Here is a 24737-nt window from a genome sequence, read left to right on the forward strand (position 1 = left end):
CCATTCCTTCCATCACTCTTCACTCCCTCCTCTTCTTGATTTTCTCCTACACATTTACCACCACCTCCCTAAGCTCAGAGCCTTTGTTTTTATTTACTGTATCCCAAGCATCAATAGTGCCTGGCACCTAATAAGAGTGAAATAAATTGTTCTTGTGATTATTGCTGATGGTAATAATTAAAAGTTGAAGAGGTGGTGATACTTTGCCGTTCTCATTTGAAAACCGAGGTGCCTCACAGGAATCCATGCCTTAGGAGAAGGCTACACTATCTCAGCACAAAAGTGGATCAAGATGGTATGTAAGGCAAAACTAAGATTTCCCTTTAAAAATATCCTTTTAAGGGTGCTTCTGCATATAGGCAAGTGGTGATTTAGAATATTATTCATCACAGTATGCATATTGTATCCCTTACATCTCAACTTTTCTGTAAATTTCATGCTTGTAGACTTCAGCCTGGTTTTCTTGAACTCCCATATAGCAGCATTTCTCAAACTGTGCTATTCACAGAAATTGCCTGAGGATCCTGTTGAAATGCAGATAGATTCAGGAGGTATGAGGTGGAGCCTGACTCTGCATTTCTAACAAGCTCACAGGTGATGCAGGTATTGCTGGTTTAGGACCACATTTTAAGTAACAAGGTCTTCAGGACTCTATACGGGATGGCTCAATCAGTGTTGAGTGATTGAGATTGATTGATTGATTGACTGATTAACACAAGGTGATGCTACATAGGTGGCCAGGCAGAGGAAGGGTTAGTAAGGAAGGTTTAAATCCAGTAATATGGAAACCAGCAGCTACAGCCTCTTCCTCCTTCCCTCCCTCCCTTTCCCTTTAGTCTTAATAAAAGTTATTTGCACCCACCTAGCATATCCCTTCTCACAGTTTTCTATCCTTTGCTAAAATATAAAGGTATAATATAGCATCCTCCCAATCCCCTCACTATGTATTGTTGGTACAGCATGCCCTGATAGGGTGACCAATTCATTCCAGTTTTCCTGGGGCCAAGTTTTAGCACTAAGAGTTCTGCATCCCAGTTTTAAAACTGAAAGTCTTGTGTCCTGGGACCCCCTCAGTCCCGGGCAAACTGGGAAAGTTAGCCACCTTCCTTGTGCAAGGTACTATGTATAGGGGAAATGAAGATAACTGAATCACCTGTTTGCCCTTAAGGTGTCTACAATCTAGTGGGGGGAGCTAAAGAAGGGTTGTGTGGCCTGAACTGCAGAGATAACTTTGTAAGAAGATCAAAGTCCCTTATAAATCTACTGATAAGACTATTTATATACCCTAAACTCAAACCAATAATTACTGGGCTAATACAGAATATGATCTTTCACTCTGAGCAGCACATATCATCTGGCTCCTTCCTTAAATCACTGAGAAATAAGACCAAGTGCTGCTTGCTCTGTCTTACGTGCAGAGGTGAGGTGGGGAGGGCCTCATAATTCATTCTCCTAGGCAAAGTAGTCAGAAACAAGCTGTTCCTTTGAGCAATGAGTGAGTTTGTGGCCAGAACACACTGTTTTAAAATATGTTCTCACTCTAGCCTGGGCAACAGAGCAAGACTGTCTCAAAAAAAAAAAAAAAAAAAGGAAAAAAAAAAACTGTTCTAAGCTGTGGTCCTCTGGCCACCAGAACAAACAATGACAAAAATCCAAAGCATTAAGAACAGGACTTTTATGCTCTAAAATTTATACATTAACAAATGTATTCCTGAGATGATTCTTGCAATCTGGCTGGGTTGTTTTGAACTGGTTGTATCTTTCCAAAAGCAGCAAGTCATGGAGAGATTTCTGATTTTCCACCAAACCAAGATCCAATCCACAGGGTCATGTTAACAAATCCACTGCCCTCTGTATTCCCCATTACTCAAATGGCAGTTGGCTTTGCATGCTAGCCAAGTACCCAATGTACATCAGTTAACAGGCATTTGTAAATACCAGGCATGTACAAAGTTCCTGGTGGGTGGTTAAGGCCTGTACTGGACATTTTTCAAATGTTTTTACTATTAAAGGGACTTTCCCATCTCCTGGCTCATTTTAATTTCACACAAACCTAGGTAACCTACAAGTCAAGCATCATTAGGCCGTTCTATAAGTTAGACAGCCTGGAACATAGAAGCAGCAAGAGCCTAAGCTTCAGACAGTTCTCATTCTCACCCTAGCTCTGCGTCTTTCCATGTGAAGCTCTGGGAAAATCATTCTCCTCTTAGAACCACCATTATCTCATCTGAAAAATATGGATAATAATTCCATCCTTTGGGCAGTTGTAAGCATTTAGGTTGTGTGACTACTTAGAAGAGGTACTCAATAAATGACACTGTGGCTATCATCATCATTATTAGGAAACTAACCAGGACCCATAGAAGTAACTGCAACTTCTAGGTCACACATCTGACTTGTGGTAGGATAAAAACCCAGGCACGTGTCCTAACTCCCAATCCAGTGTTGTTTCCACTAGGCCAGATGGACCTGGTGACCAGTAACTAACCCAATTACATCTGACACCACAGCCAAACTATAATCCTTTATATGACAAGTGAATTCATTTAAGGGCTCAAATGTCTGCTGCTCATTAGAAGTGCTGATGTCAGAAAACAAAAAGCTGTGAATCATAGTGGATACGGAATTTATTACATGGCAGGACTAGATTTCTATCAGCTTTACAGGGTCAGATGCATTGCCAGGCCCTCCCCAGATTACCAATCTCTGCAGCTCTGGAAGGCTCCACAGCATCCAGTCTAGGTTCCACGCTCAGGAAGAGGCCTTCTCCACTGGCATTAACAGCAAGGCCGAAGGGTCTCACCAACATCGAGATCCGATGCACTCCGACGGGTAGCAGGTCCGTCTGACAGACCACATTCGTTTGGTTTGAGAAAATAACTTTGCAACTTGTTCGGTTCACTCTAACCTGCAAGGACTGGGAGTTACCCGAGAAACCAGTTCCAGTGATATAAACCAGTAGGTTGACGTCACCATCTTAAAGGAGGAAAAACATTAAGAAACAAAATCGTCACTCAGTGATATCATTTCATTTAAGAGATCTCTCTCTAACATCAAATGTTCATTCCCTCCCACCTTCCCCTCCCAAAATTCAGGGAGTTGAATACTGACTCAAAATTGGACATCTGCCTTTATTATTGTAGTGCACAGCCCCCATCTTAAATTTTCTCAAACTAGTAATGAAGGATAGCTGCTCAATAGAAAAAAAGAAAAAAGAGGGAGAGAAAAGAAAATCAAAATAAAGAATATTTCAAAACAAGGGACAAAGAGGAAAAAAAATTTTAAGTCATCAAAAATCTACTTGTTCCCATTTCAAATCATGCCTACATCCCTCAGATGGACCAAAAAATACACTTTCTGCTGCATCACTCAACTCTACCTAATGAACTGATGGATCCCCCACCCATCACCAGTGACATGGCCTCTAACAAAATCACTCTGAGTCTAAGGCCCATGCCCATCTCAGTGGTAAGTTACAAGTCATACCCGGAGAGCACCACACAGAATGGACCCAGGGAGTTGACTCTTGGAGGTACTGGAAAGAACAGGAACCCACGCAATGAGCTGGTATGTCATTCACTTGCACAACCACCTGAAAAAAAGGCAAAAAAATAATTTTTTAATTTATGCATTTCATATTCGCAAGGGTATTAATAAAGTACTTGTGAGGTTTTCCTCAAGCTAAACTATGTTCATGATTCACTCATTCTCTTTTCTTTCTTCTATTTCTCCAGTAAGTAACCTTAAATTGCAATGAATGGCTCAAAACATATGATGCTTTCTTAAAATGATGGTGGATATGCTGAAACCCATTTCTACAGTTAAATATGCTCAATCATGAGTAAATTTCCTCTCTGTCCATAAAAATAAATTTTATAAACTTAACCTGTACAAAAACTTCTTATCACTCTGTATTTCCAATCAGGTACCCACTTCATGTGAAAAGCCCTTTCTTTGCTAGTGAAGATCAATGAAGTAGGAACTTTTCTTCTACCAACACTACACAAATATATAACTTTTAAGACTAGAGTGTTTGTGGACATTTGGTTTAAGTTCTTTTTGTCCTAAAAGGTAGGTCCCTAAGAAGAGACTATATGTCTTCCCCTTTCACTGGAACTAGTGCTAATCCAACAGAACTTAAACAATACTTGGAAATGAGAAAAGTGAAAAAAATATGACTCAATTGAATCTCTACATGTAAAAATGGATTAAGAGCATACACACTATATTTATGATAGTGTTTCCTTACAAAGGGAAGAGATATTGGATATTATCTATCATATTTTATTTTTTCCATAAAAACAAAAATTATAAATATATCAAAATGTTGATGACAATTGTCAGATTGAGTACCCCTGTGTTGGTTATATTATTTATTGTTTTGTATTTTAAAACTTTCTCAAAAGCAGATGACCTATAACAGGAATATAGGAAGATGGGAAAGAGAAAAGGACATTTTAAAGACAAAAGGAATGACTTAGCTCATTTACTTTCCAATACCATTGTTTGGAGGCATAAATCATATTTAGCTACAAAGGTTCTCTAATTTTTTTGTGCCATAACAACAGTATCCCTAATTATAATAGGATATTGTGGTTACAAAGCATTTATGTTTCCATAGTACTTTACATACCCTGTAGAAGTAGAAAGAGTACAACCATAATTACTCCTGTTTTACAGATTGTAAAAAAAATGATTCTTGGGAGCGAAATCAATTGGTCCATGTTACAAATCAGTTGGAGGCAGAGTTAGGCTTGAAACTAAGACTTGCGCTGAGGGTGGCCCATCCATGCTCACCTGCGTGTGCTGGTTGACGGTAGCTAACATGTCTCCAAATATAGGTCCAAGAAAAACTCCACCATCATATACCACACGAGTGGTTGCAATAGGATTCACTCCAGTAAGATTTCCATCAGAGACCTGAGATGGTTACATTTCTGGTAAATTCTGTCATGGAACAGAAATCTAATCTTGATGAAAACACATGATAGGGGGTCTTTTCACATTCTGTTTGAGATAATCAGACAGCTAGAAAGTGAAAATGAAGTGAGAGAATTGAAATCTAGACTCCTAACAGTAAGTAATGGCTAATGAAAGCCCCAGTAGATCAGAGCAATATTTATTTGCAAGTAGAGTTGCCAAAGGAAACACAACAGGCCAATCTTCTCTCTAAGCCTTCAGATATTTTGCTGGTCTATGCTTCTCTATTTTATGTTTGAAATCCAAGATATTAAAATAAAATGTAAGGAAACAGTACTATGAGATAAGAGCAAGGTCTCCTACCCTCCCTCCATCTCCACACCAGTATTTCGTTTCAAAACCAGATGACCCACAATACCATATAACTGGAAAAAAATTTCATTTTGGTCTTCACTTTATAATAACCAAATGCTAGATGATCATTAGATTATTTTTTAAAACCCTAAATATGCAAGAGCATCTGGTTTTGTCATTACCCAAAGACAGCAAATTCTTTTCTAAACTTCCTTCTGCTATGCCATCTGCTTCCATGATAATCTAAGTCAATCACATCTGCTTAAATTATCCAATAACAGATGTAGAATTATTGTATGGTGGACACTGACCAACACATTCCCTACCTACGCTGAATTAGGAAAGGACATGTTGGGTTTAAATTGCTTTATCAGGGATATGAGATACAAAATATGTGCTGAAAACTTTTAGAAGTAAAGATCACAGAATTCTTTTACTTGACTGTTCCAACAAAATGAATAATTCATGACAGTTTTCATTCATATAATTCTAATTTTTTTTACAAAATTTATCCAAGGCACCAAATCTATACCACTAAAAGGGATACCATACATACCCTGATAAAATTGGGCAAATCGCCAATCTGGGTGGACCAGGACAGGGTCCACACATGTTCGTAGCAAGAGTTCAGATCCTCCTTCACAGTGAAGTCACTGACGTTGAGGTACCTGGATGTGACATTATCAGCATTGTTCTGCAAGAGCTTGTGAAGGTGACTGGCAGAAATGTTCACAGGGACGTCTGTGAGAGAAAGTTTTGAAACAGAAAACACAAGACACTAATTAATCCACCTTACAGGGTTTCCTCACCAAAGATAACAGAGAATAAATACCAGTATGCCTATCAAATTTACAGGAGACCCTCAAGGTCAAAGCACAGCTTCAAGAGAACACCCACCCTAGTTAAACCATTTTTCCCTAAGTCAAATGCAAGTAGATGCCCATTTTTTACATCATAATATCTTTCATCCGTGTCATATCACATAGCAAGCAGAGAGCCCAGTCATGTCAGACAAAACCATCTTGACTGTCAACTCAACATGCAAACTCCAGACACCCTTGTAATGCCTGAAAGTCTAATTAACTATTGGACTTTCTCTGGAAAAATTTAGCTGGCCCAGTGAGCAGAGAAAAGTTGGCCACTTTTCACAGGGAGTGGGGGAGGCACACAGCAGCTGACACCCATAAAAACTTAGCCAACCCAGCTGAGGAATGTTGGCATTTAACTTCGGTTTCTCTATTAGAATTTTCTTTAAGCCCAACCACCTGCTTCCCCATTCCACAGCCCCACAGAGAAATAACAACACTGTGTTTGAACCCTGCTTCATGCTTTACCAAAAGTTTCCATTTCATTAGCTACTCCCCGCAGCCCTGTGAGGTGGATCATTTGGGTACCCTAATGCCTACTTTAGAGATGAAGAAAATGAAACCCAATGATTTTCAGAAGCTTGCCAACCCAGTCAGACAGGTTTAGATCAAAACCCAGGTTCCACCTTCTCAAGAACTTTCTTCTTGAATTCCACATGGCACTGAAGGGTTAATAAAACATCACTGAATTTCTAAAACGCAAACAAAATTCTCATCCTTTTAAAATACATGTTTCTACATTTACAAACAATTTCAGACCCATTCCCATTTCCAAAGGCCAGGTTAGGCTGACTTTCCCCAGTTGTTCTACAGGCAGTAATGAGAGGATCGTGGGCAATGGAATGGGGCAGCAGAAGTCTCTCTACAGATGAGCTCTCGTTCATGAGAATAGGATCATACACAGCAACGGACCTCACAGAGGCAGGGCAGTGTTGCCATTTACTCACCCATTTATCAGACTCCAAAAGCCTAGGGGCCTTCAAATTTTTCTAAGTTGCCCACTTATAGTAAGAACACCACTCAGTTCCTTCCATCCAAGTAGATCCTTTGCAAGCCTAGCATCTTTCTGCTTGGGAGGGCAAAAGACTTTTGAATCATGTGCCAACTTTTATACAGCCCCTCTGGAATGCTCCTGAGCCTTCCTCTGATTCCCCATGTTTCTACCAAACAAGTAGCATATCATGATTACTTATCCTCATTCTTTGTGAAATGGGTATATTCTTGAAGATTTACGAACACTATTCCAATTGCATCCGAAAGCTCTTTCTACGTTTGCTGTGAACACTAAAATCCTAGACAGCATATGGCGTCACCATTGAGTTTGATTCCGAAGGACCATGACTACAAGGATCTTGGTCTAAAACACTCTAGAGAGTAGAGGACTGACCTAAGAGTCAAATACCTAGGTTCACATCTGAACCCTGCCATCAATTCTTTGTATGACCTTTGGACAAGCTTCAGTGTAGTTGGCTAAATGGGGGACCCCCCAAAAAAGATATGTCAATGTCCTAATCCCCAGAATATATGAATGCTACCTTATAAAGATATTGCTTTATGTGACAAAGGTGTGGTCATGGAAGAGAAGGAGTTTATCCTGGATTATTCAGGTAGTACCTAAATGCAATCATATGGATGTATCCTTATAAGAGAGAGGAAGAGGAAATTTTGAGATAGAAGAGGAAGAGGCAATGTAACTGTGGAGGCAGAGGTTGGAGTGATGCCGCCAGAAGCCAGATGTGGCAGGAAACCAATCCTCCCCAAGAGCCTTGAGAAGGAGTGTGGCCCTGACAACAACTTGATTTTGGACTTCTGGCCTCCAGAACTTGGAGGAAATAAATTTTTGTTGTTTCCAGTCATCAACGTATAGCAATTTAATACAAAAGTCCCAGTAAGCTAAACCCACTCAGTTTCCACATCTACAAAATTAAAGTTTGGGGTAGTATTAACAATAAGTCCTGTTCCAGATCTTTAAGTTTAAAAAGGTCATTTCAGACACTTGGAAAATAAACAAACTAGCTTTAAGACTGTCACCCTATCTGACAACCTCACAGGATGCTGTTTGCCTAGGAAGGCCCCTCAATATGTAAATGAGAAGTGTTCTACCCCCAGTTGCCCCTTTACCAGGAATCACTGTATTAGAAAGTTGGATGTGAAAGTATCCTCCTAAAGGTGGACTTGTCCTCTGTAGTCTCTGCGTTGTCACCTGGACCAGTCCAGATCCTTCTTCTGTTCCTTCCGTGGGCACAGAGCTGAGGCATGTCAGAAACAGAGAATTAACCCCAGTACCACCAAGAAGTGATAATCCACACAAAATATAGCCCCATTTCAAATACCAGGTCATCCTCCATGGTTCTAGGCTATGAGCTCAAACTCCCAAATATTGAGTGTCCCTCTGTTGTCACAGCAGAAGAAGTGTAGTATAAATATTAGGATTCTTTTTGTTTTGTTTTGTGTTTATTTCATTTATTTATTTTTGAGAAAAGGTCTCTCCCTGTCACCCCAGCTAGAGTACAGTGGCATCATCATAGCTCACTACAACCTCAAACTCCTGAGCTCAAGCAATCCTCTTGCCTCAGCCCCATGAGTAGCTGGGACTATAGGCATGCGCCATGACGTCCAGCTAATTTTCTATTTCTTGTAGAAATGGGGTCTCATTCTTGCTCAGGCTGGTCTCAAACTCCTGACTTCAAGCAATCCTCCAGCCTTGGCCTCCCAAAGTGCTAGGATTACAGGAGTGAGCCACCGAGCCCAGTCAAATACTAGGATTCTTTAAGAGTACTCCACCCTTTACCCTACACTGATCTTGGGAGCACAGGAATCCAGGGTCAGGTCTGGTTCTGAAACAGAGTTGAACTTGTTTTCTCAAGCCCCATCTGCATATGCAAACAGAAAGTCAGTGTGCCCTGGTCCACGGAGGCTTCTCGCCTGGTAAACTCAGCTGAAACACGGCCACTCCAGCTAACCAAGTTCTTATGTAGTTCCTGTGTACAAACACACTGCCTGCCCAATCCTGTTTTTAATACGACAAGTGGTTCCAATAAATTGTGACACAGCATGAGATAGAATACTGTTCAGTCATTGCTATGTCTAAATGTTTGTGTAGCCCCATACTTTATATGTTGAAATCCTAACCTCTAAGGTGATGGCATTAGGAGGTAGGGTCTTATGAGGGGTGATTAGGTCTTGAGGGTGGAAGCTTCATGGATGGGATTAGTGCCTTTATAAAATAGGCCCCAAAGAGACCCTCCTCCCTTCCACCATGTGAGGGCACAGTGAGAAGGTGGCATCTATGAAGCAGGAAGCAGGCCCTCACCAAACACCAAATCTGCCAGTGCCTTGATCTTGGACTTCCCAGCCTCCAGAACTATGAGAAATACATTTCTGCTATTTATAAACTACCCAGTGTATGCTATTTTGTTATAGCAGCCCAAATAGATCAAGACAGCCATTAAAATAATTTTAGAAAGATATTTAATGAAATGGGGAAATATTGAATCTATGCCATTAGATTAAAACAGCCTGTTACAAATATAGTATGTAATGTGTGGTCCCAATTTGAGGTTTAAAAAGTAAATATATATATGTATACAAAAACTGCTTAAGAAAAGGGCTATTAGAATATAGACCCAACATTTTAATAGAAGTTATCTCTCAGCAGAGAGATTATGAGTGACATTTATCTTCTTCTGTGTGTTTTTCTGTATTTTCCAAATTTCAACAATGGACATATATAATTTCTATCAACAATATTTAAGTACTGCATACTGATAAGCATAGTTAACAAACATATGGAAATCTACAGAGTGGCACTGCCTGGGTTGGGGTGTGCATCTAGGAGAACCTAGTCTGAAGGTTGTCCCATCTTGCTTAGGCCGAAAGCTTCCAGAAGGCGCTAACAGCCATGAGGAGACCCAGAAAGGAAGATTGTCAGAATCACTCCAAGTGTGAGTCTGAGTAACCTAAATTAGCCTCTATCATTTCAGAGTTAATAACTTTGGCATTGAGAGCCTGCCAATATGGTGTGTCCTAAATGGTATATGGCTATGTGGGTATATCCTACTGCTCCTAGGCTACAAACCTGTACAGCATGTTACTGTACTAAATACTGCAGGCCATTGTAACACAATTGTACACATTTGTGTACTTAAACATATCCAAACATAGAAAAGGTACAGTAAAAATATGCCAGGATAATCTCATAGTCAAATATTATAATTCAGTCCATTATCAACAGAAATATTGCTATGTGGTACATGACTTAATATATAGATATATACATACATATGCAGTACATATATACACATACACACCCATATTTATACATACACATATATAAAAGGCAGAATATCTCAATTCTTCCCATCCTACTGGGGTTTAAGTGAAAAATTAAAAGGCCAGATTCGAGCATACATGTGATCCAGGAGCTTGGAGGAGCCTGATCCTTGGTTACTGCTTTGTAAACTGTGGCTGGAAATGTTTTAGTGCAGAGAAGCAATAGTTATGGGGCTCTAGTGCCATCTGGTGGTAAGTTCCTAGAAATAGCCATTTATGTTTCTTAGAAGCGTTCATTTCACTTGAAAGGATTTCAACAAGATTAATATATGGGGAATGGAATGAAGAGAGAAAATAGAAAACAGTGGTAATGTGACCCTCTGAACAGCAATACAACTATTTTTAAACAAATTCACTAGAAATCAATTCTCAAAGTATCGTCCCCAGTCCAGCAGACTCAGTGTCACCAGGGAACTCATTAAAAATGCAAATTCTCAGGCCCTGCCCCAAACTTACTGAATTAGAGACTCTGAGGGTAGGGCCCAGCAATTCGTGTTTTAACAAGACCTCCAGGTGAGTCTGACACTGCGTTCTCAACACTGAGGACATTGCTTTAAGCGATAGGACAGATAGCTTTTCCTTGGTCCCCGAAGGCCAAGCAGCAACCCTAAGGAGGGGCAGGTGTGCAAAACCGCTCCTTACCGTGCAGTGATGAGCGGGAGCTCCGTGCCACACCCGGCCAGCAAGGAGGCCACACTGTAGACTGGAGGGGACCCTGTCACAGAGACAGATTCCACCAGATTCCCGCCTGGGCGAGCTGTTCCAGAATCAGCTTGAGAAACTAGAGGCCAAAGATTCGATTATTATCAAGTAACTCAAGATGAGAGACTTGCTGCGGGGAAAATCCCAATTGGAGATGCTGAGCTACTCAGATCACAGGACACACTTAAAGCACGGATTCCTACCTACCTGCTGCCGTAAAGAGCAAAGGGAGGGGAGGTAGGAGGACCCACTATCCAGTTTATTACTAAAAAGAAAGTGCAAGGTCATGATTTAAGGAGACAAAGACTGATTCCATAGCAAGGTTCAGTAAGACGCCAGCCAGCCAAACGTCACTCCCTAGCTCTTAGAGGCACCCCTACACAGATAATTGCAACGTATTCTGCCATTCTTTCCTCCTTTCCTTCCCACAGCTCCTAGCAACTCTAGGAGTATTCAGAGGATCCTTCTTAGAAACACTGAACCTATGAGACATATCCTGGGGGCACGTGAGTGTTTGTCCACAGAGTGGAGTCAGCACATGTGCAAAAACAGTGCAAACTTTAAGAGAAACCACTGTCCAAATCCTAATTTTTCCACTTCTGTTGGGGACCCATTCAGCTAATCCACATAAGCTCCCTAAGACTCAGTTTTCTGATTTGTAAAGTGGGAATTATGACATGCATGACTGATAGCAATCTGCATGACAAGGAAAGTTTGGTGAGACTGCAGATTTAAAATGACCAGAGCAATATATTTTAATGTGCTTTTTCTCTCCTATTAAGCACTGGGTAAAAGACAGCTTCTTCCCTAAGACTGGTTACAGTTGAGATTGTAAAGAGTTCCAAGGACAATATCTTTGTCTTATTCATCTTTGCATACCCAATGCTTAGCACAACACTAGGCACAAAGTAGATGCTCAATAAATGATCACTTGCTGGGTAGGGAGTCGCTGAAGGTTCTGCACACATGTCAATGATCACTGGATTCCAAGCTCCTCTACATCCCAGCTGTGTGGATTGGGGTAAGATACTCAACCCCTTTTAGCCTTGGTTTCCTCATCCATTGAATGGGAATAATAGGACCGTCTCCTATGGTTTCTGAGAACTAAATGAGAAATAAATGGAAGCTACCACTATCTAGTAGTGACAGACAAAAAGAACTTTCATAGAGGATATTAGGTGGGGGAATGTAATCAAATATAAAATTAATCAGATAAATGATATGCAATTAACTATAAATATTGAGCCAAATTGCGTAGTTTATGTTGTCATTAAATAATCCTCAGAACAAAGCTGGTGCAGCGGGGTAACATGACAAAGTGAGCAGACCGTTTCACCCAAGCCACACCAGTCTTCTCTCCTGTCTCCACCCTCTCCCTTCCTGCTCCCTCCTCACCTCACCCGCTATGATCCCAGACACACAGAGCATTTGGTGACAAACAGGTGGGGACCATGAGAAACAGCTCTGCCTCCTCGGCTTCAAGGATTTGGAGGGGAAGGATGGTAGCAAAAGGAGAGAAAAGAGAAAGTGAACAGCACCCATTATGTAGTCCTGAGTTTTCCAATCAGTGGGTACAAGTGTATGGAATATTGATAACCTCAGCTTTCTGGAAATGTGGCAGCCCTTGGGGTTGCCCACAGGCCCCCAGCCAGTGGTCTTAGGCATTGATACATTCAGGCAGTCACCCCAGCACGCCATTTGGAGTGTCCTTGCCAATGTGTGCCATGACATGAACAGGGTTTGGAAGGATAAGCAGATGCCCCCAAAACACTTAAAGTGAAACAGTTGAGAGGTGGCATTTTGATGATTATCAAAGACAGTGCAATCAGGGCAATAGACAGTCCTCTTGCCATTCACCCCCAAGTTCCCCTGCCCTCAGCTCTGAAATTTTTGGGCATGAGGCTGAACAGTTGCCCATTTTCTAAATCAAAATGTAAATGACTCTATCATCATGTTCTCCTTGAAGAGAGAAAGAAGCTATTAAAAAAAAATAATACAGGATAGCTGAGCCCCAAAGTCACAAGGAATTTGATGGAAAGGGAAATGTGAGCAAAAGTTGGAAGCCTGGAGGGGCTGAGAGCAAACCGCACCACTCTGCCTCGGCTGTGCATTTACATCATGCATGGCCAACCCCAGCAGGACCCCTGAGGAGGACCTTGTCCCTAAGACTAGTGAGCAACACAGCCAGGTGAGACCACTGTGCCCAAGAGAGGTCAGGGAGACTTCGGGAGGAAGGGGCCAGGCCTGAGCTCTGATAGTGAGGGGAGGAGTGTGGATAGACAGGAGGGACACGGGCCCTCTATGGAGGATATGGTGACCCTTCGATCTCACTGAGTCTCTCTTGAAGGTCATAAATCAGACCTTCAGCCCATTTATGGGCTCAGATGTTGCTGTATTCCTCCTAGCCCTTGGTGTGACAGACGTTAACTCATGGAGAGCTGGAGACATCCTGTGGGCCTAACAATAATGATAGTAAACATAATTGCTTATATTTAGTAAGCACCTACCCTGCTTGGGACTTGTAATGAGTGCTTTATATTGAATTTTGGTTAATCTTCACAGTAATCCAATGAAGGGAGGTCTTTATTATACCCATTTTACCGATGAGGAAACCAACACTTCCCAACAAGACAGTGGTGACATTAGGGTAAGAGCACAGGCACCAGAAGCGAGAGCAATCACTGGGGTAAGTGGGGGAGAAAAAGGGACTAACTGGAGAGCTACAGAAGCAAAGGCACACAATCCCAACCCCCTCTGCTTTCTAGAACCAAGGCAGGCAAGATGGAGAACAGGGGCCCCCGGCAGGAAAGTTTGAGTAGGCATTGGACAGACAGGCCCATGGAGGAGAACAGATTTGATGGTCACCTGTTACGTTTGTGTCTGCAATAATAATTTCATCCACAAAGAGCAGGCCTGTCTCCTGAGCCAGAGGCAGAAGGTCGATCCGATGAACCAGCACTGGGGAGTTTGCAAGTGGAGGCTGGACCTCCCCGGAACGACGCACACACGTCTCCCAGAGGTTGGTGCAAGTGAAGTGCCAGCTGGAAAACGGCGCAGGGTAGAGCTGGGCCTCTGGGTGAGCGCCTGCAGCCCTCTCCTGCCACAGCCCTGCCTCCCACACCTGGGGCCCTGAGGGCTCTGCAGCCCGGAGAGAGACCCCGTGAACCCCTGCACCCAAATGGTCCTGGGTGCCACAGTTACAAACATCCCACCCAAGATGGGCTCAGCTCAGCCTTTGATAAAACACCAGTGAGTCACATTCTAAGTCAAACATTTATTCATGACACTCAGTGTCAGCAGCCTTTTCAAATTGCAATTTGATTGTGTGTCTTAAGCAGATTATATGCTGGGCCCTAACCGCAGAGAAGATTGATGCTCCTAGACATTATCAGACTCATTTAGATTTAAAACCACTTATAAGACCTGTAAGAAATATGTGGGAAGAACACTGAACCAAGGGAACCAGATGCCTGAATCTTACTGCACAGTCACTAGCCGAATGAATTTTGGTGAATCGCAAATTCTTGGGGTCTTGATTTTCCTCAAGAATATTCTCTATGGCTGTGGTCCCCAACCCCTGGGCTGCAGACCAGCACCAGTCTGAGGCCCAGCAGCAGCCACGCTGCACAGCAGGAGGCAAGTGGCAAGTGAGCAAAGCACCACCTGCAACCTACAGCCGCTCCCCATCGCTTGTATCACTGCTGGAGCCTCGCCATCCCCCAGCCTCCCACCCCCACCCCCATCAGATCAGCGAGGGAATCAGACCCTCATAGGAGCACAAGCCCCACTGCAAACTGAACATGCAAGGGATCCCGGCTGCACGCTCCCTATGAGAATCCAACTCCTGATGCCTGATGATCTGAGGTGGAGCTGCGATGGCGACCACCGCCCCCCAACACCAACCCCACCCGTGGAAAAACTACCTTCCACGAAACCAGTCTCTGGTGTCAAAAAGGTTGGGGACCGCTGCTCTAAGGTCTCTCCCAAATATGGCGTTCTATGATTCTATCTCTCTGAGCAATGTCAGACTCCTTCTAGGAAATAGTATATTCTTAACAACTAACTACTCTTGAGTCAAACTTCTCTGTCAACTAAAATATGTCCAAAGCCCCAAGTTAGGATCTGAGGCCCAAATATACGACTGTTAGTAAGTGCTTCAGGTGAGCCGCTGTCCCCAAGAGAGCTAATCCTCTCAGCCGGCAGAATTCCTACCGCACCTCCCCACGGATCAGCTACCTCTGGGGGCTGGTCCTCGTGAGCGTCCAATCACAGGTGATGCTCTTCTGTGCCATGTTGTGCAAGCCGATTGTGAAGGACACCGTCATCTTCAGGATCTTATTCACGTGGCCTTTGTATGCAAGACACAGCTATGGACACCAAGTCAGTCCTTCAGAACATTAGTGCAAGAAGCAGCCACTCAAACAATATGTAACGAGGAGCCCACAGCCCTAGAGCCTTGCCACATGCCACAAAAGACAGTCAGTCCAGTTCCTGCCCCCTCGGAGCTTACCAGTCTAGCTGGAGAGACAAATAATTTAGAGTCAACTGTTATTTACCTCCCTCAATAAAGCTGGGGGGAAATGCAACAAATACTTTTCCTGAGGCCAAAAAAATATGTTATTCAACAGTTTTAAATGCCTACCACTGTGCTTGGCAGTGAGGATTGTAGAGAAAACCTCTGTTCTAACCCAATTACCTGTGCAACCTTGAGCAAGTCGCTCAACCTCTCTGACCCTCAGTCCTTCAACTCTAACTCCCCCGAATCCTTGATTTCTAACTTAGTTAGGTGCAAAGTTGTTTGGCACAAGAAGAATTTAGAGCAGGAGTTTTCAACCTCAGCACTATTGACATTTCCAGGGCTTGATAATTCTTCGTTGTGCCTTGTAGGATGTTTAGCAGCTTCCCTGGCCTCTACCGACTAGATGCCAATAGCACTTCCCCAGCTGTGACAACCAAATATGTTTCCATACATTGCCCACTTTCCCTTGAGGGGCAAAATCACCCCACTGGGTGTCCCTGCACTAGAGGAGAGGCTGAAGATGGGAAGGGGACCCTGGCCTGAACCATCTAGCCCCAACTCCCACTGTAGCCAGACTACAAAGGGACTCAAAACTACTGCCATGAGCTCCGTCACCCAAGCAAAACTCACACTGGTTCCCAATGGACAAATAAGCCTCACTTCTTTCACAAAGGACAGCAGAACTACTGAAGCAAAGCATATAAGAGGTTTTTAAGAAATGTGTCAGTCAACTTAATCCATCCATAATAAAAATAGAGTAATAATAACTAGCCTTCACTGAGTTCTGACCTCTGCGCAAGCACTTTATTAGATGATCTCATTTAATCTTCACCACAGTCCTGAGAGGCAGACCACATTTTTACCCATTTTACAGATAAGTAAATTAAGGCATAATGTACTTAAGTAAGACATTGAGAGTAAGCAGGGTATAGAGTCAGGATTCAAAACCAGATAGGCTGACTGCAGAGTCTGCACTCTTAGAGATCAAAGAAAATATTGGAGCAAATAAAAACTCCCATAGGTCTCACAGCTAACACAAAGGCGTTTCTAGGTAACAATATATAAGCAGGGGCCAGCGATACCCACACCTGAAACAGCAGTTAAGAGACATAGATCCTCCGCCCAAAATGCCCTGGGCCAATCACAGCAATCACTTCTTTGTACTTCTGTTTTTTTGGTCTCAAACCCAGACAATAACATCAATCCTTCTCTACCCACCTGGCCTGGAAACACTAGGGCTGCTACTCACATGTGTATACTGATCTAGCCGATAGCCCCTCTGGGCAGCCGGGGGCATCAGGACAAGGTGTCGAGGCTGACAGAGGCTGAACCTGCCACAGAAAGGCTCTGACCCACTGGTGAGCTCCCCATCAGTGCTGGAAACTTCTGGGCCTGGATGCAATTCAGATAAAACAAAAAGATAGGCGTGGATATTAAACAAGACAGAGCTTCCCAGCATGTGTGCAGAGAATGGGTTGTGGGTTCACCACAGGAGAGCTGGGCAGGGCTCGGGTGGCTAGCACCCCCAGCGTGAAGGCTCCAGCTATGAGAAACCCATTCTGTCTGCCCTAGAGCATCAAAAATCTATTCCCATCTTCTCTGTGCACCAGGACACGAAAAACTATTGAGAAGGAAAGAGACAAGGAATGTCCGCTAGAATTTAGTTCATCTTATTAGTTTAAAAAACACACCCTCACATTTTAAGAATTTAAGACTATTTTCTTCTGTATTAATTCCTTTAGATACAATTTGAATTAAATAAGATTTGTACAGTTTGTACTGCTTCTCTGTTTCTCCCCTATATCCTTAACCTTTGCCAGTGAGTGGCACGGGCAGTCTCTCGGCAGGGCTTCACTCCACTAACAGCTCAGAAGGAAAAGGTCCTCTTCCTAGTGACACCCACACCAAGCACATAGCCACTGTCAAGCACATAGCCACTCCCTTGGCCACTCGGGATCCAAGTTCAGTTTTCCTATTTCTATTTGACTCCGTTAGCACCTTGGAGAGGACGTGAAGATTGTTCCCATTTTATGGAAACAAGACAATGATGGAAGAGAGGACCAAAATTTGTCAAAAGGGGGACAGCACCTTGTTCAAATCCAAGCCGGAGTAGGACATTAGCCGAAAAGGGTTCCAGTTTGCATTTTACTGCAAGTAACCCCTCAATGGTTGTTTGAATCTGTTAAAAAGAAAAAAAAATCAGGAGTTCACATCATGGGCGTAAAGACCACCCCAAGCTCCTCCCCACCCCCATTATTTGAAGAGATTTCCCACCTGATAGGCTGTGGCATTTGCAGGGATTGGCTGACTAGAAACATTGTCCCAAGTAAGGAGAAAGTTTCCACTGCCTGACACATTCAGCATCTAAAAAGTCAAGAGAGACAGGACTAAATGGTGGTGCTAATTAAGCCAGAGAATCTATGTAGGAACACAGGGCATGTTTCCTAAGCTTCCTGGGTTTTTTTTCAATTACAATTTCAACTTTTTAAATGCACTACCATCCATCTAGAAAGCTCTGCAGAATACAGTGTCATCACCTAATGAGAACTTTTCTTGGAATAATATACGTCTGTCTCCCTATTTATTTGTGCCCGTTTTCTTAGAATATGGGATGTAGAGGTTGCCATTGAAGGATGCACCTTTGGCCCTTCTCACCAGTTGCTTTCTGCCAAGGGTAACCTGGTAGGCAGACAACACAGTCACATAGCATGTTGGCTTCCAACACGTTCCCCACGGAGCACATTACGCTTTTATGCAGCTTTTAATCTCCTACATCACTTGTTACATTCTACTTTGTCCTTTGTCCTAAGGTTATTTGTGTACATGTTTTGCTATTAGACTATAAGCTTTAGAGGGAAGAGTTCATATTGATTTATCTTTGTACACCAAATAGTGAACAACAAAAAGTACATCAAGATTGTTTAACGAAAATATGGGGCACAACTAAGAGACCCAAAGGACATGACCTTCACAAAGTAGATTTAGAAAATGCAGCATATAGGGAAATAGGACCTGAATAGGTAAAAAAACTATGGAGTTTCATGTGCGTGTGTGTGTGTGTGTGTGTGTGTCTGTGAGTGTGTGTGTGTGTGTGTGTGTGTGTGTGTGTGTGTGTGTGTGTGTGTGTTTAAAAGACTTTATGTCTACTCTGGGGAATAAGTTTCCAAAAGAAGACTCACTTGAAACTTACATTTCTAAAACTAAGTCAATGAGGAACGTAATCTCAATACTAAGACTGCATTTTTAAAAATATCGTCATCAACTCTGTCAGATCGATATCCTGTTTCTTTGGCAGCAGAGTTATAATTACAACCCAGGTCCCTGGCTCCCAGCCAGTGGTCCTTCCACTAGGCAAGACTTTAGTCTTCCAGAGGTCAGCTTCACGGGACTGGGAAGAGGCACAGACCTGTACTTCTGGAAGCCTCTGGGCTCGGGCTCGGATCTGGTGCTTCTCCCGGAGGTAAGTGCTGACCACGTCAGGACTCAGCCAGGTGTTGTGAATCTGGACGCCAATTCTCATCCCCATGCTGGGGACTGTCCCGTGATGCTCTGCTTCCAGGTAGTACTTGGCTCCACCCAATAGCTCCAACTTGGGCGACTTCTGTTGCCAGATCCCTTCGCCCCCATTCTGCTCCCAGGAGTCAAACCAGTCAGCAGTGCCGATCCCGATGGAGGCAACTTTCACCTGTGTCCCGGTAAGCATATCAGGATCAACACTGGGAAGCTTCCGGGCAGCTCTTTCCTGAACACTGAGTGTCTGGACAGCTACTAACAAGAGATTTTTGAACTGGTCTGCCTTTTCCAACAAGTCAGTCTAGTGATCTTGGTCCTGTAGCTGTTTCTCTCTCTCTCTCTCTCTTTCTCTTTCTCAATTGCATAGTATTCAAATGAGGCTAGATGCACCATGTTTATAGCAGGAACAGCCAACCTAAAGCCCTAGGTTTACATGGTGCTGTGGAGAAAGTAGCATAAGCCCTTGAGAGATAGGGAGTGGCTTGACCACATCCAAATCTATGACACGTCTCTAACCAACTAGCAAGCAAATTTCAAAGAAGCATGTTAATAATTCGGGAAAAAATACTGTCATTCTTTGTCAATGGCACAAGTGAATTTTGGCTGCTTATTAAAGACACCTTTACCTTTACTTATCTGTCAAAGTTGATGGGGAGAATCCTACATAAGGCTGGCTGTATCTCTACCCAAAATTAGTGGAAAAAGCATAAGTTTTGGAGTCAGACAAATCTGGGTTTGAATCCTGAATATGCCTTTTACTATCCAAGTGGATTGGTCATATAATCCTTCTAAGCCTCAATTTCCTCATCTGGAAAAGATATATATAAAATATACATATATACAGGCACATGGTAAAGATTAGAGACAAAGTATATAAAAGATGTAGCGCAATGCCTGGCTTATAGTAAATGCCCAATAAACAGTAAGTGCCATCACACTCAGCCAAATCCTTTTTCAACAATGAAAGTCCCTGGTCACCTAATGGCATGTTGCAACTATCTATAGAACACAAGAGCTTTGGCTTTGGTTCTTTCTTTCTTCAGGGTTATAGGCCTGGGGACAACTAAAAGGAAAATGAATACCTTAGTCCTTGGTTCCTCTGACCAGCTGAAATGCAAGGAAGCTTGGCCATCTGCCTGGATCCAGAAAGTGTAATTATTTGTCTCTGGAGCCACAAAGAACCCACTGAGCCGTGCTCTGTCAAGTAGAAGAACACAGAGTCCAGCAAGAGCAACCAAGGTCTGAATCAGTAAACCAACACATGGTTGCCCTGGCACTTCGTTTTTCTTTATGGTAATGAGGAAGAAAAGCCTGATTCTCATGCCACATGATAGTCCAGACTATTGTAGAAAGAGCTATAGCACTTGCATAGACTCAATATTCCAATCCCTCCCTTTACACTGGCCACAAACCCCCTTGCAGTTATGTTACCTCTGGGAATGTTGAAGCCACAGCTTAAGACCACGTGGAGGCTTAGCTGAGAAATCACCTAACAGGGCCAGCACAGGCCCCGGGCCATGGCAGAAACTCAGTCAATAGTGAATATTCTTATTATTAGAAATAAAGAGAGATCACTGATCAGAATTTGCTCTGAGCTTACCAGAGACCTCAAAACCTGCAGAGAGTGTTTTTCCAATTAAAAAATTATAGCCCAGAGAGAAGAGTCAATTGAATGTGTCAATTATTTCAAATTAAAAGCCATAAAATGCAACTTTGAAGATTTCAGGCAATTTTATAAAACATTTAAAAACTAACTCCTTTTTTTAATGTTTAAGATAAATTCCAGTGACCTAATATCACAGATAGATATGGTTAAGAAACTGATTAAACTACCCAAATAAACACTAAAAATATTTTCTTATTTTTTTAAATCTTCGGATCACCAATATTAGGTTTTTAAATATTGCTTTAATGTATACATGTTATTTTTACCTTTAGAGAGAATTTCTTATTTAAAATAGTTTCAAAAAAGAACAATTTAAAGGTCTGCCAATATAATAACAGTAATTTACCAATAAATAAACAAATATTACAATTTTTTAATTTAAATGTTTTAGATTTTAAACAGATAAATGAGAGAGGGAATGGAAAATGAGTTACTGTCTGGTTTGTGGCTCCTCAAAATGACAGTTAAAGGGTCATACCTTACAAGTCCTACCACAGAAGTCAAATATTCTTTTGCCTTTTGAGGTAGTCTGACTCACCCCTTAACATTCCCATACACATTGAATATAGCTGAAAGATTTTCCTTTGAACATTATTAATGGTCCTCAAAAACTATGACAGAGATGCATTATTAGGTGCTACAATAGACCACAAATTACTACCAATTTAAAACTATAAATTGGGCTGGGCACGGTGGCCCACACTTGCAATCCTAGCACTCTGGGAGGCTGAGGCAGGAGGATCACTTGAGGTCAGGAGTTCAAGACCAGCCTGAGCAAGATCAAGACCCTATCTCTACAAAAAATAGAAAAATTAGTTGAGCATGGTAGCTCACGCCTGTAGTCCCAGCTACTCGGGAGGCTGAGGCAGGAGGATCACTTGAGCTCAGGAGTTTGAGGTTGCAGTGAGCTATGATCATGTCACAGCCCTCAAGCCAAGGCAAAAAAGCGAGACCTTGTCTAAAATAAAATAAAACCATAAATTGGCAGTTAAATGCCTACTTAGAAAGGCTTCAGGAGACACTCTTCTTTTCCCAGGTTATCATCCCTACTTGACTTCTTCAATGCCTGAAATTCTCTAAACAGGGAATAAAGCTTATCCGTACAATTGAGTTGAGATCGAAAATGGTAAAATCTTTGGAGAAGGTCACAGATCGGCTGAAATTCACACTCCAGTGTCACAACCTACCTCTCTGAGAAGGATTTTGAAGGGAAAAAGAAATCTATCAGTCAGTGCGGGATCCACCCCTCAATATACACGCTGAGAGTGCACAAAGGAAACAGTGTGTCTAAGCAATTCTCAAACTTTTTATATTTTTAAGCTCACTTTAGAAAACTAGAAATTGTAACTGAATCCTTGAAGGGAAAGGATTAAAAAGATGCTAAACAGGAAAATCACAATCACAGTGCAGTCACTACTGCAGAAAACAACTCTCACAGAGCCCATAAGAGCTTCCTCTGCTATATACCAGCTATTGCATTGACATTCAGCACTGGAAGGTTGTTCCAACAGAACTGTGTGCTGCCCGGACTTTGCTCCCTCATATGCCCAAAGTGCAAATCTTTGCATCTTTCTTTGGCATCAGCCAGATGTTAGTCTTACCTCTTAATCACGTACCTGCAGCAAGTATTACTCTGCTGTCTAACCCTAACCCTGGCCTGCTCAGCTCAATGTTCCAATTGACAGTCATCTCCAAGGTAGCTTGTAAACTAAGTCATAGAAACTGAGTCATAGAAAATATAAATTTTACATACTGATCAAAATTTGTCTATGCACCTACGAAGGTCACTACCATGACCAACACTGGTTGGGAACACTGTCAAAACTCTATTGTTGTTGAACTGGCTAATGTTATACATTCTCCCCTGGAAATTACACTGCCTTCCTTATCTGTGTCCTAACCTCATCTAGGGTAGTAAAGATGCTTTTGATATGGACTCTCACTTTTCCTACAACATACCTGAAAGGTTGTCCTGCCTTTGACCAAAATCCAAATGGAGAACTGGCATTAGGGACAATCTGCCACCTGTACCCAGGGGTGGCTTCAGTCAGTGCCAACCCATCAGCAGCATCTCCAACTTCAAACAGAAGCCCTCGATTGCCTGTAAGACAGGTATATCTCATGAACATCACAATGCATTGCTCCCCAAATTAGGGGATCACATTTTTCCAAATTACAGAGTGACAGACAATGCAGGTACCATCTGTAAAGGTGAATCAACAGAGAGCCAGACAGAGTAGTCATGTGAAAAGTTCTATAGATAATACAAATGTTCTGGAAAGCAGAACACATTCCTTGGGGTAGGAGTTAGCTTCTTGGAAAGAGACTTGATAAGCAATAATAAGGGGTGGTATTCTCAGAGGACCAGAGAAGAGTAGGAGGCCCTTTTTAAGGGGAATGCCTAGGGAAGAGAACCAAGTCCAGGAGAAAATGGGAATGGGCAAACAAGTGCTGTGGTTAAGTAAAGAAAGACAATGTGATTGTGTGCTTTTGGCATGACTTGTCTCTGTGATTCCTGAAGCCAGAAGTGGACTTCAGTATCTTTTAAGGCCCAGTTCAGCCTGAGAATTCTATTCCTTAAAATCCCCTTTTCCCAGAAAATTGACAATCCTTACATTTTTCAAGTGCCATGGCCTCAATTTCTGGACCAGAACACACAACGCCAATTATGTGGCATACTGCTATTATGTGACATTTAAACTATGTTGTATTAATTTGTGTTTCATAGTAAGCAAACCCTGAAGCCAAAGGCACAGATACAATCAATACTGGATACTGACTTGGGTTGAGAGTAAAAGCTCTGGAATCTTTTAGCTGTGGGTTCAGGTTCCAGCTCTGTCACTTACTAGATGTGTAGTTTTGAGCAAATTGCTTAATGCCCTTGTGTCTTCATTTTCTCATGCATCAAAATGGGACTAATAATAAATACAGACAATACACTAGGACTAAGGGAAAATATGTACATATGCAAACAACTTGAAATATAGTAAGTGCTCAATAAAGAATAGCTATGGTACTTTTTATTAAACTACTACTGTTGTTCCTCAGTAGTTCCTAAAAGGGAGAGGTAGATAAGGAATAAGCAGAAAAATAAGAGCATATTCTAAGAATGTTACTTTAAACCAGAATTTCTCGACCTTAGCACTGGTGACATTCTAAGCTGGATAACTCTGCTGTGAGCGGCTCCCCTGTGCATTGCAGAATGTTTAGCAGCATTCCTGGCGTCTTCCCACTAGATGTCAGTATCACCACCACCACCCCAAGTGTAACAGCCAAAAATGTTTTTAGAGGTTGCCAAATGTCCCCTGCGGGGGACAAAAATCACCCCCAGTTGAGAACTACCGCTTTACGTAGTCATTCACCCTACTTCCATGGAAAAAACTTCAAAAGCTCTTCCTAAAGGACATTACTAACTAACTGTCAAAAACAGCGGCATTCAGGAAATTGTCCTAGCACTACCCAAGTAGCTAAAGCAGTCTCTATTTCCTGACAGGAAACACACCTTCTCTCGATTACTTGTTTCAGTAGTTTTATTTCCTTGGATGGGAGCTTTCGCTGAATAAAAACTGCAGACCTGGGAGCTGGAGAATTCTCAAGCAAAAGCTCTGCATGCATTTTCACACTCGAATGGCCTTTCTTTAGAAAGGTTTCTTCCCCTATTAGGCAACTTTGCTCGTAGGTGCCGAGCCTCTGGAGTTGGCTCTCGCTGCCTGGAGTTTCATCGTTAAGACCCCTCGTGCACAAACATGCAGCCTGTGGTTTCAGGCTGGGGAACATGCTAACCGCCCTTAATCCCCGACGACACCTGAGCCTTCAGTTCTAACGTGTAGCAGAACAGTGCTCCAGTGCTGTGTTTTTAATTTGC

At 42.4% G+C, this 24737-nt stretch overlaps 1 protein-coding gene across 1 annotated transcript in view; it reads right to left on the reverse strand.

Annotated features, from left to right (window-relative positions):
• PKHD1 (PKHD1 ciliary IPT domain containing fibrocystin/polyductin) overlaps nucleotides 1–24737 on the reverse strand; it is a 414564-nt gene that overhangs the window by 364054 nt on the left and 25773 nt on the right. Inside the window, exons 14-27 of the mRNA XM_045543725.1 lie at nucleotides 22832–22973; nucleotides 20289–20403; nucleotides 19100–19378; nucleotides 17968–18057; nucleotides 17782–17872; nucleotides 16943–17085; nucleotides 15411–15541; nucleotides 14040–14215; nucleotides 11115–11253; nucleotides 8262–8389; nucleotides 5831–6015; nucleotides 4798–4920; nucleotides 3487–3592; nucleotides 2701–2976 (exon numbers count right to left, since the gene is read on the reverse strand). Of these exons, the coding sequence (XP_045399681.1) occupies nucleotides 2701–2976; nucleotides 3487–3592; nucleotides 4798–4920; nucleotides 5831–6015; nucleotides 8262–8389; nucleotides 11115–11253; nucleotides 14040–14215; nucleotides 15411–15541; nucleotides 16943–17085; nucleotides 17782–17872; nucleotides 17968–18057; nucleotides 19100–19378; nucleotides 20289–20403; nucleotides 22832–22973 (2124 nt within the window). The remainder of the gene's footprint in view (nucleotides 1–2700; nucleotides 2977–3486; nucleotides 3593–4797; nucleotides 4921–5830; nucleotides 6016–8261; nucleotides 8390–11114; nucleotides 11254–14039; nucleotides 14216–15410; nucleotides 15542–16942; nucleotides 17086–17781; nucleotides 17873–17967; nucleotides 18058–19099; nucleotides 19379–20288; nucleotides 20404–22831; nucleotides 22974–24737) is intronic.

The sequence above is a fragment of the Lemur catta genome, chromosome 2, assembly GCF_020740605.2.
Source record: "Lemur catta isolate mLemCat1 chromosome 2, mLemCat1.pri, whole genome shotgun sequence".
NCBI lineage: Eukaryota > Metazoa > Chordata > Mammalia > Primates > Lemuridae > Lemur > Lemur catta.